The sequence below is a fragment of the Pangasianodon hypophthalmus genome, chromosome 26 (genome assembly GCF_027358585.1).
Source record: "Pangasianodon hypophthalmus isolate fPanHyp1 chromosome 26, fPanHyp1.pri, whole genome shotgun sequence".
Lineage (NCBI taxonomy): Eukaryota > Metazoa > Chordata > Actinopteri > Siluriformes > Pangasiidae > Pangasianodon > Pangasianodon hypophthalmus.
In genome coordinates this window covers 2,987,297-3,002,567 of record NC_069735.1, presented here as the reverse complement: position 1 = coordinate 3,002,567, position 15,271 = coordinate 2,987,297, and the positions used below count along the sequence as shown (strand labels likewise).

Below are 15,271 nucleotides of genomic sequence, written 5' to 3'. Positions count from 1 at the left end.
GCTTCGATTCCACTCATTCAGTGGAGCTGCACACTAATTTCAATCCTAACACACACTCATTATTTACATCTTTCTTTATAATTCTGTTCTTTCATTCATTTTCTTTCTTCCTTTCCTTCCTTCCTTCAATCTTTTAAGAGTTTTAGGCCCAGATATATGTACATGTATGATAACTGCATTATAACACCTAATATCGCTAATATCACAAAATCTATATTTCTCTCTCCTTCAATTTTTTTTCCTTTCTTTAACATTTCCACCCATTCATCTTCACCTATCTTATATTCTTTGTTATTTTTTCAATCCACTATTCTTTCTTTCTTCCTTTTTCTTTCATATATTTTCTTTTATACTACTTTCTTGCCTTTCCTTTTCTTCTCTTTTTTTTTGCCATTTCTTTCCTTCTTACTTGTTCTGATCATGTTTATTTGTAGTTCTCTTGTATTCATACTTTTCATATATTCATACTTTTCACTTTTCTTTCTTTCTGTGATACTTGGTCTTTATTCCACGTTTCTTTATTTATCCATACTTTAATTTGCTTTAACTCTTTCCTTGCTTTTCATCCTTTCCTCCTTCTCTTCTTCCCATTTTTCTTTCGACAACACTCATTATAATTACACACTTTTTACTTTCCTTCATGTACTCTTTCTTATTCCTCCATCTTGCCTCCCTCTTTGCCAAATACTTTCATAATTCTACCAATCTTTAATCTTTTTTTTATTCTTCCCTTTTCATCCATCCACTAATTTCTTTTTCTTTCTTTCTTTCTTCCTTCCATTCATGCCCAGATGTTCATATAGTATGTGATAAGTTGGAGTGCAAACTACCACCTGATGTGTCTACCATGAAGGAAGAATTGAGCACTAAAGTTAAAATGAGAGATGGAGGATGAAGATGAATTGAAAGGGCCTTAAATAAATAAAATGGCAGTGGAGGCTCTATAGACTGATCTGTGGAGATTATCTGTCTGCTGGAGCTCGGGAGAGAGAGCGAGAGAGAGAGAGAGAGAGACATACAGAGAGAGACACAGGGAAACAGACAGGGAGTGATGTGATGGAGGTGAAGTCTCCGCTGAGATCGTCCTCTATCGCTCCACTCACTTTAGCTCACATCACTCCATCACAACAAAGCTTAATAATTCATCACTGCTTCCAGGAAGTACACTGTGTGTGTGTGTGTGTGTGTGTGTGTGTGTGTGTGTGTGTGTGTGTGTGTGTGTGTGTGTGTGTGTGTGTGAGAGTGAGTGACCCGAGTTTCAGGTTTCAATAAAAAAGCCAATTTCTGCATCATTGTTTAGGGCAAACGGAATGACAACAAACTGCTGACATGCTAATTTTGTGTGTGTGTGTGTTTGTGTGTGTTTTCACTATTGAAATGGTTGCTATGGTGACAGTGTGCGTGCCCACTGTCCAAGCATGATCTTTACCTAGGGATGTTTCCTTTGGTTAAAGGTGGTGAGAATTTGAGTTTTTTTTACAAACTGTTGAAAAGCACACATTTTATCTACGCTACGTTTGATTAGGTGTGTTTCCATCACCGGAACCCGTGGAACTTTTTTAAGGAACTAAGACATTTTCCAGAATACTGGGTTCTTTTCCGAATTTTTTTTTTTTTCCAGGAACCCAGAACCTTTTTAAGCAACTCAGGAATTTAGGGACATTATCAGGAACTCTGAATCCTTCTTCAGAACTCAGGAACTTAAAAGCTATGAACCTTTTTCAGGAAGCCAGGAACGTCTACAGGAATCCAAGAGGAACTTTGTCAGGAACCCACAGTCCTTTTTAGAAAACCAGTAACTTTTAACTAACTTGCAAACTATAAACCTTTCAGGAACTTTGCAAACTTTTCCAGGAACTCAAAACCTTCTCACAGGATCCCAGAACTTTTTTGGAACTCGGGAACACAGAAACTTTTTCAGTAACTTAGCATTACATGGTCAAGATGTTAACTTAGTTCCTGCAAAAAGTTACTGGTTACAAAGATGTATTTTCTAGAAAGTCAACCAGTTTTTCAAGAACTATGGGACTTTTTCAGCAACTCAAAATAGAAAGCCAGTAACTTTTCTTTCATGGACCGAGGAGCTTCTTCAGCAACCCAAGAACTTTCTCAGGAGCTTGATGTTCAGAAACCTAAGAAACAATCTTTTCCCTAACCCAAGAGGTTTTTTTTCTTTCAGTTTCTTTCAGAAACTTACATACATATATATTATTTTCTAACCTTTCAGCCTTTGCATCTTGCCTAAGAACGCCAGCATTACCTTCACGGATCCTGCTGTTGAAACCTGAGGTTATTAAATTGTTTGTGCTAAAGTCTCTGTGCTATCTTCCTACAGCTAGAAGTGCATTTTAATTGAAATTAATTGACGGAGACTCTGTCGCACTCTGAGGAAATGTGCTCGTAAAATTGAACACAGATGGCAGCAAACTGAACTGGAACACCTGAAAGTGAAGCTTCGGCCAAACAACGTCCCCCAAGCCCCAAATGAAGTCGATCAGCCAAGACATGTTTAGTGTCTAGAGCTTATTTCTTCAGTTTATCACTGGAGCTATGAGGAGAATATAGCTAGCAACAGTTAATCTCCAGTGTAATCACTAAACTCTGAGGGTGAGAGTGGGTGTGGTTAGACTAATGGTGGGGTAAGAGGGAGTGGTGTGGTTTGATTTAAGGTGGGGTTACAATGAAGGTGTGGTTTGACTGAGGGTGTGGTTTGACTGAGGGTGTGGTTTGACTGAGGGTGTGGTTTGACTGAGGGTGTGGTTAGAGTGAGTTTAGAGTAATGGGAGTGTTAGTGTGGGTTAGAGTGAAATGCATAGTTAGATTAAGGGTGTGGTTATTGGTGTGTGTTTAAAGTGAGGGGTGGGATCAGAGTGAGGGTATGGTTAGATTAGGGGTGTGGTTAAGTGTGCTTAGATTAAGGGTGTGGTTAGAGTAAGGGAGGTGTAAGAGTGTGGGTTAGAGTGAGGTGTATGGTTAGATTAAGGGTGGGGTTCGAATAAGGATGTGGTTAGAGTGAGGGTTGTAGTTTCCACTAGACACATTTATATATAATATTCTAATCACATACACCTCCCTTGCTCTCACTGCACTGCGCTAACATGCTAACATGGCTAACAATCTATGTAACCACCAAAAGTCCATCTCCCTAATGTTCAATGGTGGCTTTCACTTTCAACTTCTGACCTGCTCCTTTAACATGAGTGTAGAGTGTGATCCGAACACCCGCTCAGATGACTGATAGGATTATGATGTGAACAGTCCTGTGATTCAGCACTGCTCCCACACACAAACACACACACAAACACACACACACACACACACACACACACACATATGCCATGTTAGGAACGTGTGGGATTCATCTTATAGAATCAAAAGTGTGGCTAATGTGCTAGCAAAGGCCACCATTATCTAATGCACAGACAACCAGGCTAAAGTGGGTCATGTGACCAGCGGGGGAAGTTCTATACAGGCACTTCAATACACACACACACACACACACTAAAGAGCTTTAGAGTGAGAACAGCGTGAGTCAGAGTTAATCCATCAAGGCAACACAACTGGTGGAACGCGTGCGCACACACACACACACACACACACACAGACAGACTCATTATAATACACTGAGGCAATGATATGAAATTTGAATTTTAACTGCCAGCTGATGTCATAATGACTGTTACAGCAGCTGACCAACCAGCAGCTTCTCTTCAACTCACACTCATTAAAATATTTACAAACACTTTCTCTCAATTTTTCCATTCTTCTATTCTTCCATGCTTTCTTTCTTTCTTCCTTTCCTTTCTCAGAGACTCTAGAGTATTACTCTTCACTGTATCTCCTGACTTGTATTGTTGTGTACCGCGTAATACCAGCTTAAATGTGTTTGTCATGTTGCTTGTTGACCCCCGCACTCGTCTCCAACACCTCCATCATATAAAGCACTTATGTAAACATCCTAAACATGTAGTGACGCTCAACAGCGTTCTCGTGTTGAAGTGGGGGTGCGGTGGGAGAGAGTCATCACCAACCCAGAGTGCTCTCCTCTCAAAGCTTGCTCAGACAATTAACTCACACACACTCACAGCGCTGGGAAGCTTAGTGCCACTTAACATTCATGCTCTCTCAGGCTTTCATATGCTAAAATGAGGGGCTTTTTAAAATATATTCATATACTCGAAAATTATTTTGCACCTTTGTGAAGGTTCACATATAAAATCATGCTGTGCTGAAGGGCTTCTAGAGAAAGGAGGCATTCGGTGACTTCTCCTAAAGAAGTGCATGTCGTTAAAGTGCACTTGCAGCAAGATGGGAGGAATGTGTAGGGTGAATGAATACTGTTGCATTTGCTGGAAAACCAGACTTTTTACCCGTTTTACCCATCGTTTACCCAGATCATCTGGACCTACACTCACGTACCCTCTCACACCATCAAATTATCAACACGCACACTCGTTTACCTCCTCACACCATCAGATTAATTCCACCCGTTTTCATTTACCCTCTCACACCATCTGGTCATCTGTGCCTACATTAATTTACCTTCTCACACCATCAAATAATCTCTATCTACACTCCTTTACAATCTCACCATCTGATCATCTGTACCCGTGCTCGTTTACCGTCTTACACCATCTGATCACATGTGACTATACTTGTTTACCCTCTCACACCATCAGATGATCTGTACTCGTTTGTACCTACACTCGTATGTCCTCTTACATCATTGGATCATCTGTACCTACACTTAAGGGTACCTACCACACCTACCTTCTCATACCATCTTATCAGCTCTGCCTACACTTATTTACCTTCTCATAACAGCTGATCATCAGTACCCACACTCATTTACCTTCTCACACCATCGGATCATGTGTATCTACACTCATTTAGCCTCAAACACCACTGGATCATCTTTACCTCCACTTGTTTCCCCTACCACATGATCGAATCACTTGTACCTACACTTGTTTACCCCCTTAGACCATCAGATTATCTGTACCCACACTCATTTACCCTCTTACACCATCAACTCATCTGTGCCTACATTCGTTTACCCTCCTGAACCATCAGATAAATTGTACCTACACTCATTTACCCTCTTACATAATCAAATCATCTGTGCCTACAATCATTTATCCCCTTGCCCCATCGGATAATTTGTGCCTACACTGATTTACCCTCTCACACCATCTGATCACCTGTAACTACACTCCTTTACCTTCTCACACCATTGGATCATCTGTACCTGCAATCCTTCCCCATCAAATCATCTGTACCTACACTCGTTTATGCTCACACACTCAGACCATCTGTACCTACATTTGTTTACCCTCACACTATCAGGAAACATCTGTACTTATCATCTGTATTTCTTCCTTCAAGTGAAGCAGGTATAAAGTCAGGCTGAACATTTTGTAGTTTATACCCTTTAGTGAGTGTTACTGTGGTTTGTGTGAGAAAAGATGGAGTTCATGTGTTCATCCTTCCTTCATCCACAGAGCGAGGAATCCATCATTGACGCTCCTCTGGCTGAGAGAGCACAAACCGCCCAATCGATACTCACCTGCCGAGCTGAAGGGCTTTCCGAGGATTAGATGTCAAACCTGCTGGGCCTATCTCTATGATAAACTCTGTGTGCATGTGTGCACATATGTGTGTGTGTGTGTGTGTGTGTGTGTGTGTGCGCTTCAGGCAGCAAGACTGAGCAATGATTCCTCTAGCAATCCTATTTGCTCTAGGCATCTTCTGCTAATCAGTTATGAATTTTAGGTTTGAATATTCAAGATGTACAATATGGTTATAATGAATGCTTCAAAATATTAATTCATTCGGGAGAATGCTTGACTTCCGCATCCCTGAAGGGTTTGGACATATTTGAAGCAGTACGCATTCTTCTTGGAGAAGGAGCCTCCTCCTGAATGGAACGATAATGGGTTTAAGTCAGATTGTGGGTGGGGTTAAGGATGATGGATGAGGCTAGAGTAAGGCCAAGAGTGTGAGAGCTAGATTAAAGTATGAGACAGAGTTAGCATAAGGGGTGATGCTAGTGTGATGAGTGGGGTTAGAGTGAGGGGTGGGGTTCGAGTAAGGGGGTAGGTGTAGGGTACAATTAAAGCAAGGGCTGGGGTTCAAGAGCACAAGGAGTGGGATTAGGATGATGGACGGAGCAAGGGTAAGACCTGGAGTGTAAGGGGTGGCTTGAGGTACGAGACAGAATTAGTGAAAAGGGTGGGGTTAGTGTGGTGGGTGGAGCTAGTGTAAGACATGTAATGAAGGATGGGGTTAGAGTGGGGCAATAACAAGTTTCAATCAAGTCTCTTTTCTGTGGGAGGAAATGGCTTGCTAAGCAACCGTGTATCATAAAATGGCCACCATGACCCTTACCTGCATAGGCTGTTTTTTTTTTTTTTTTTAAACTGCATATCATCCACAATAAAACTTAATAATAAGATCTGCATAGTTGTTGTGTATTAGAAACTTTAATGTTTTAGCGAGCCATCTCCTCCCATTAGCAGGATGTTTTAGGCTAGCACTCAACCGGATCAAGTCCGCCAACGCCTCACTGCACCATTAACACTTGTCATTTCTAATTCCGCAGGATTTTAATCAAACTCATCCTCTGCAGTGTTAGTACATCCCCCGTCTGAGTTTTTAGTGTGTATCCCCATGTAACTGCTAACACAAAGCGCTCTATACAATCCGAAAGGTTTTATGTGCACGTCACACTTCATAGCCTCAGGTCGAGGCTGTCACTGGAATTAGGGCACTCTTATCTCTCTCTCTTTCTCACACACACGTATACACACATGCATAAGCACACACAAACACACACACACACACACTGCTGCAGGATTATCTCTTAGGCGTGTAAGCAGGTCTGATATTAACTTCTCTCTGCCAGTGCAAATGCACTGGTTTGTGTGGTACACACACACACACACACAGCTATTATGTTTCCATTCAGTGATTCTTCCAGTTCTGGTCCTCTTACGCCCTCTAGGAAGACGGGCAGAGCCAGGATGATGAGGAGAATGCGAAGATGGGTGGAGTCAGGGTGATGGTGAGAACAGCAACATGGGTGGTGGTAGTGGGATGGGGAGAATAGGAGGATCGATGGAGTCACGTGATTGGGTAACTAGGTAGCTGGGCAGAGTCTGAGGAATTGAGAAAGTAGGAAGATGGATGGTGTCGGTGGGATGGGGAGAACAGGAAGATGGGTGGAGTTAGTTAGGGTGATGGGGTAAATGGGTAGATAGGCAGAGTCAAAGGGAATAGGAAGATGGGAGGTGTCAGTTGGATGAGGAGAACAGGAAGATGGGTGGAGTCAGGGCAATGGGAAGAATAGAAGGTGGGCAGAGTCAGGATGATGGGGAGAATATGAAGATGGGTGGAGTCAGGTGATGGGTGAAATGAGGTACAAGAGGCTTGAAGGAAGATTAATGTGGGGGAGGGGTTAGAATGATGGGTGGGTTAGAGGGAAAGGTAAGGTTCAATTCAGGGGCGGAGTTAACATGCAAACACACAGCAACACTCCCTAACACGCCCTAATATAAATGCTAACACACTATAGCACAACCCAGTAAGATACACTAGTACACCCTAATAAAAATGCCAACACACACTAACATTTCTTATTATTAACACTAATACAACATAATGCATGTTAACACACCCTAACATGAAAGCTAAAATATAATATAAATGCTAACACACTGTAACACGCAATAACACACATCAAATATCGCATTTAAACATGCTAACAGGAAGACAGAAACATGACTTCCTGTGTCTCACCGTCGAACTTCCTGTGTTTGGTGGTGAAGACGGTTCTCATAGTGACGCTGCTCTGCTCCATCAGGTGTTCGAGATCGGCTTTACTGCGATGTGTGAGCGCGTCCTCCATCTCCACCCCACAGCATGTGTACTCCTGAGAACACACACGCAGGTGCTCACCTGTGGAGAACACACACACACATTTTATTACACCCACAGCTTTTGCCCAGATCACACAGCAGCCGAGAGGAACACCAACTGGATCTAATGATGCGTTTCAGCTGGCTGTGACATCATTAATTAGTGACGCCCCATATCAGTCACCCAAATATAAATAGGCATTCATTTGCATAAATTTGCATCCCAAGGATATGTACTAAACTGACAACAATGATCTGTGTGTGTGTGTGTGTGTGTGTGTGTGTGTGTGTGTGTGTGTGTGTGTGTGCGTGCGCACCACAAGCACATTGCTAAGCATTACACCGCTGTGTTAATAAAATGAAAAACAATGTTGCTAGCATATAAACTAACTCGGCTAGCAACACCATATTAGGTTTCCAGGTTCTGCAGTTAAAGTTTAGCTTATTAAAGTGCTAGCTAGCTATTTGGCTAGAAGGCTTGCTATATATTGCTTGCTATGTCCAAAATGTTAGTGTTTATGCCTAGGTAGTGTTCCTACAAGGACATTCAGTCAGTCATTTGAAGGTTCTGTCCACAATTCTAGAGCTAGTGTTCCTAGCGCTAGTGTTTATCCTAAATGCTAGATTTCAGAACCAGTTAATCTTTTGAGAACGTCAAAAGGCTCTATCCCGAATACTGGAAATCGTAACTAGTTCATTTTTTTTAGGACATCTGCCATTTTAAGGCTCCATCCCAAACACTAGAATTTACCAATTAGTGTTCTTATTAAAAATATCAGCCATTTTAGGATCCGTCCCAACTGTTAGCATTTACGCCTAGACAGTGTTGCTACTAGAACATCAGTTATTTAATGGTTTCTTCCAAAGCTCCAAAGTTCACAGCCTGCTGGTGTTCTTACTACAACAATGCCAATTTTAAAGCTCTGTCCCAAACACTAAATTCTGTAACTAGTTACTTCTTTTAGAATTAGGAAAATACAATTTATGACTAGCTTGCTATTAGAAAATGGAGTAAACTACATTAGCTAGCTAATGTGCTGCTACAGGCCCCTGTTATGTTTATACGTATATTGGCTAATCAATGAGACATGCTTAAACTTTTGGACTTGTTTCTTGACAGAAAGTGCACAGGAGCCATGTTTATTCATTAAGACAGCGATTATGCGCCTGTTCTGTGTGCTGTGTGTGAAATGAAACGTGAATTAAATGTGCGGTGACATTAAAATGTGCTGAGTCGATGACTTTAAATCTGTGTGCGTGTGTGTGCGTGTTCCACGCTGCACTGAAACAGAGCAGTGCTACAGCTAGAACTAAATATCACAGTGATTAGCGTACTAATCTCAGGTCTGTAGATAAAGTTTAGCTCCTGCAGTGATGCCTCAAACTCTTGGTAGCTAACTGTACTGTATCACTGATATATTTCTGTACCTATACTACTCGTAGTAAGGCTAGCTAGCTAATTTGATCATGCTAACACTAAATTAGTGAAAGTTGGAGTAACAAGAAGAGGTCTGAGTGGGTGTGGCTTGAAGGATATATGGAAACAAGCGTGACTCTCTATCGGTGTGGCATGAAGCCATAAAAGGGAATGTTGTGTGTCTCTGAGGCCATATATGGAAATTAAAGCATTTTTGAGTTGGTATGCCTTGACGGCCATAAATGGGAAAGACGATGTGTCTTTAAGTTCATATACGGTGGATACCTGTGGATAGGTGTGGTGTGAAGCCTTATATGGAAATGTCTCTTTGTGTCCATATATAGAAATGAGAGCAGTTCTGAATAGGTGTGGCTTGATGCTGTAAATGAGAATGTGGGCATGTCTTTAAGACCATATATGGTAATAAGAACATCGAGTAATGGGTGTGGCTTGAAGGATATGGGAATATAAGATTGCCCATATATGGAAATGACATCGGTTCCGACTATATATGGTAATGTAGGCTCTCTTTGTGTCCATATATGGAAATTAGTACGGCTTTTCTTAGGCATATGTTTCGGCAATAGATGCAATGTGGGCGTGTCTTTGTATTCATATATGTAAATGAGAAATGCGAATTTGATGAAAGATCATGTAACTATGGCCTCCTCTTTAATTGGTCAGTTTCTATCACAGAAATAGAAACTCAGTATGGTTAAAAAAACAAAACAAAAAAAAAACCAAAACAACACAGTGCTGCAATGTGTGTGTGTGTGTGTGTTTGTGTGTCAGCCTAGAGCTGATAAAGCGTTCATCATGAGGCAGATGGAGTGATAGATCGTTCAGGAACCGCAGAGGAACAGAAACCTGATCTCTCCGTTAATTCACTAATAAACTCGCACACACTCTTCTCTTCTCACAGTCACCGCAAATACATCACCATCGATCCTCCATCTCTCACACACACACACACACACACACACACACACATATGAGAGCCAACAATGCTGGAGTGAGATCTCCTTCTTCGTCTTCTTCAAAGCTGCACTGTGGATTTTCTTTCATCCTATCTTCCTCCTTGTTCCAGGACTCCAGGACATGTTCTATTCGGGTACAATAGTTTCCCTACAGTGTCCTTGTGTATTGTGGGTTTTTTTTTTTTTTCATAAAAGCATAACGCAGATCATTCTGACCTGAACAGATGCTGAAGGATATTTCCACTCCAAGTTCAGTGTGATGAAGCGGAAATGTGGACTGATGATGTGTCTGCCATCTGGACTTCCTCGATACAGTCCCACATCCCCTTACTCACTCCCCACTGAGATTGAGACCTGAATGAAACGCGTCCAAATGAGACGCAGAGAGAATTCCCTAAATCCAGCACCACCATATGCTGCTGCGGCACTAAGCTAACTTTCACAAAACTTCAAAGAGTTCATGATACTAGGTCTGTGTTCCAATTGTTTGTTTAACACTTCCACTAGTCCACCACCTCTAGGTTGCATCCATGTTTTATTTCTTTGATGATGAAGGAGCTGTACCTAGCCACAAGCGAAATATTTTGCCACTTAGCATGGTAGTGACTCAGCAAACCTGCTACATTCCATGCTAGACTCAAATTCAGCTACTTAGTACATCAGCAAACATTTTACTTAAAATGGGCGCTTATCATTCTAGTCACTTATCAAAGTTGCCGCTTAGGAAAATATGTTGCTAGCACACAACATAGCATAAGTGGCTGATTTGCTAAGCGGCTAGTATGTTACCTAGCTGTTGTATTAAGTGGCTAGTGCACTACATAGCCAAGTATGCTGATTTGCTAACAGCTAGTGTGATAACTAGCTGTTAATTTAAGTGGCTATCTCACTACATAGCTAAAACAGGATTTGCTAAAAAGCTAGTGTGATAAGTAAATAGAGTAGCTAGCATTGTAAATGAAAAGTTTACTACTTAGAAAACTAGCTACTTACCATGCTAAAAATCAAATCACCTAATTAGTACACTAGCAAATTAGCAAACTTTTTACTTATCACACTAGTCACTTACTACAAACATTACCTCCTTTCCAGTAAGCCATTATCTTATCACACTAGCCAGTGTAACTATGTCGTGCGCTAGCCACTTTAAGACAGCAGCTAGTTATCACTCTGCTGAGATATAGAGAGGTTTCTAAGCCACTTGAGTCATTTCTTGGGTATTTCGAAACAACATATTAAACCTATTTATCGTTCTGCATAAATTATTTTTATTGTTTTAAAATTACATGTTCTGGGGAAACTTTAAAGTCTCTGAAGGCGGTAAAAAAGTTTTTGGTATTGCAACAGTCGAGTGAAATACTTGTTGGAGCTGTTAGTTGTGTTTCTCTATATTGCATCAGATGAAAATATTCTATGTTATGGCCACAATAACCAACTCAGAATGTTAATCTACTTTCCTCCGAAAGCCGCACACTTCCTGTTCTAACTTTATTGAACCGGATTTATTAAACTGGATTTTTCTCTCTCACACAGCTTAGCTGGGTTTATGCTACACTCATTTAAACTGCATTGATTTGTGGATAAACGCTTCTTTTCATTGCCGTGCTACAAACTGTAAAAGCTTCTCATGAAGCTGCAGGTTTGAGCTGAAACTTAGAGCCACAAATCAGCTGGACAGAGAAACACCAGACAGAGAGGCTACTGTACAGCAACACTGCAAGGTACACTACATAGGGAGACTACATAGGGACATTAAATAGGGACACCACTGACCAGCAACACTACAATGTACACTTCATAGGGAGACTACATAGGGACACTACTATACAGCAACACCACAATGTACACTTCATAGGAAGGCTACATAGGAACATTAAATAGGGACACCACTGACCAGCAACACTACAATGTACACTTCATAGGGAGACTACATAGGGACACTACTATACAGCAACACCACAATGTACACTTCATAGGGAGACTACATAGGAACGTTAAATAGGGACACCTCTGACCAGTAACACCACAATGTACACTTCACAGGGAGACTACACAGGGACACTACTACACAGCAACACCACAATGTATACTTCATAGGAAGACTACGCAGGGACACTACTGTACAGCAGCATCCTAATGTACACTACACAGGGACATTACATAGGGATTCTGGTGTACAGCAACATTCCAATGTACACTACACAGGGAGACTACTCTGCTGCACAGCAACACTCCAATGTACACTATGTAGGGAGACTACATAGGGACACTACTGTACAGCAACACCACAATGTACACTTCACAGGGAGACTACATAGGGGCACTGCTGTTCAGCAGCATCCTAATGTACACTACATAGGGACTCTGGTGTACAGCAACATTCCAATGTGCACTACACAGGGAGACTACTCTGCTGTACAGCAACACTCCAGTGTACACTATGTAGGGAGACTACATAGGGACACTACTGTACAGCAACACCACAGTGTGCACTTCATAGGGAGACTACACAGGGGCACTGCTGTACAGCAACACCCTTATGTACACTACACAGGGAGACTACACAGGGATACTACTGTACAGCAACACTCCAATGTACACTACAACAGGACACTAAATAGTGAGACTACATAGTGAGTTTATTGTGCACCAAAACCCCAGTACACTACACAGTGAGACTATTTAACAACAGCACCCCAATCAACAACACATACTGACACAAAATAGAGACAGAGGCACTACATATGTACACTACTGTCTAGCAACACTTCAATGTACACTACATAGGGACACTACAGAGTGAGACCCTATGTAGACCACCTAGGGGCACCACACACCGATGTACACTATAAACAGACAGTACATATGGACACTACTGCAGAGCAACACTCCAATGTACACTACATAGGGGGACTACATAGGGATAGTACTGTACAGCAACACTCCAACATACACTACACAGATACACTGTACAACGCCACAATGTACATAAACACTACATAGGGACACTCCACAGAGAGCTGACTGTACATCACCATACATAAACACTACATAGGGACACTACACAGAGAACTGACTGTACATCTAACTGCATAAACACTACATAGGGACACTCCACAAATAGCCTACTGTATATCACCATACATAAACACTACATAGGGACACTACACAGAGAATTGACTGTACATCTCCCTACATAAACACTACATAGGGACACTCCACAGTGAGCTGACTGTACATCACCATACATAAACACTACATAGGGACACTACACAGAGAATTGACTGTACATCTACCTACATAAACACTATATAGGGACACTACACAAATAGCCTACTGTATATCACCATACATAAACACTACATAGGGACACTCCACAGTGAGCTGACTATACAGTACATCACCCTCTCTGTATCTCTCTCATTCCTAGCTGTCTGTCTCTCTGGTCTCTACATCTGTCTGTGTCATCCCTGGCTATCTGTCTCTCTCATCCATGCATGTCTGGCTTTTACTCTGTACCTGTCTCTCTCATCCCAAGCTGTCTGTCTCTCTGCTTGCTGTGTGTATCTCTTTCATCATCATCCTTGGCTATCTGTCTCTCTGCATCCGTCTTTCTTGTCCTTGGCTCTCTCTACTCTCGGTATCTGTCTCTCTCATCCCCAGCTGTCTGTCTCTCTGCTCTCCTCCTCCGTAGGCGTAATGGTGTGTACACTCCCTGTCTGTCTGCTCCATCTCAAACTATTTCATGGACAATAAGCTTTATTTTTAATGATTAACATTGTGCTGAGGGACTCCACACACACACACACACACACACACACACACATCAGTGCAAATAAAACTCTTAAGTGCACAAAGGAGAAATAAAAATAGAAACTAGGACTTGTGTAATGTAAACAGGAGTGATCATGGGCTCTGTCTCAAATCACACACATCTCTCTATCAGTCTATCATCTGTCTCATTTGTTACCAGCTGTCTGTCTCTCTTCACTCTCTATCAATCTATTATCTATAATTTCTCTCAGCTGTCTGTCTCTCTATCTCTGTTTTTTTTGTCCTAGCTGTCAGTCTGTTATCTCTCTCTATCTGTCACTTATCCATCCCATTTTTTTCCAAGCTGTCTGCCTCTCTATAACTCTTTTGTTCCATGTCTATCTCTCTATCTGTCTTTTATCTGTCCAACTCTTTCACCCATGTCTGTATTCTCACAGTACCGCTCTCTCTTTCGTGCCTGGCTATCTGTCTCTCTCCTCTTTTTATTTGTCTCTTTCAATCTTGTCTGTCTCTCTGCTCTATCTTTCTGTCTCATTAGTTTCTGATGGTCTTCTCTTTCTGCTGTCCTTCTCTTTTGTCCCCATCTGTCTTTTTTTCTGCACTCTCTATCAGTATTTTCTCAAACTCTTTTCTCCCAACTGTCATTCTCTTATCTATCTTTTGTGCATCCCATACGTCTCTCTTTGATTATATCCAATGCTTTTGTCTCTGTCCATCTCTCTACATGTCTTTTTGTCCCCCATTGTCTGTCTCTGCTTTCTATCTTCCTTTTATCTCTATCTTGTCCCCAGCTGTCTGTTACTCTGCTCTCTCTATCCATCTTTTTTCTGGCACATTTTCCCCAGTTTTCTGGTTTTCTATCTGTCTGATCCCACTCTCTTGTCTGAGCTGTCTCTCTGCTCTATCTGTCTTTTATCTGACTCTTTTGTCCCCAGCTGTCTGTATCTGCTCTCTCTATCTGTCTTTATCTGTCCCATTTATTCTGAGCTGTCTGTCTTTCTGACTTTTATTTGACTTGTTTCTGCCACCTGTCTGTCACTCTGCTGTCTCTATCCATCTTTTATCCCTACTTTTATTTGACTTGTTTCTTCCACCTGTCTGTCACTCTGCTGTCTCTATCCATCTTTTATCTTTTATCCTTTTACCCTTTTGTCCCTAGCTGTCTGTCTGTCTGAGATCTATATCTG

The 15,271-nt window shown here is 41.5% G+C and overlaps 1 protein-coding gene across 2 annotated transcripts in view; it reads right to left on the bottom strand.

The window, feature by feature from the left end:
• The window catches only part of gpc6a (glypican 6a), a 139,992-nt gene that overhangs the window by 100,149 nt on the left and 24,572 nt on the right, over window positions 1-15,271 (bottom strand). For both annotated transcript variants that reach the window (XM_026928953.3, XM_026928956.3), the window contains exon 2: window positions 7,798-7,956. In XM_026928953.3, coding sequence (XP_026784754.3) covers window positions 7,798-7,956 — 159 coding nt within the window. The remainder of the gene's footprint in view (window positions 1-7,797; window positions 7,957-15,271) is intronic.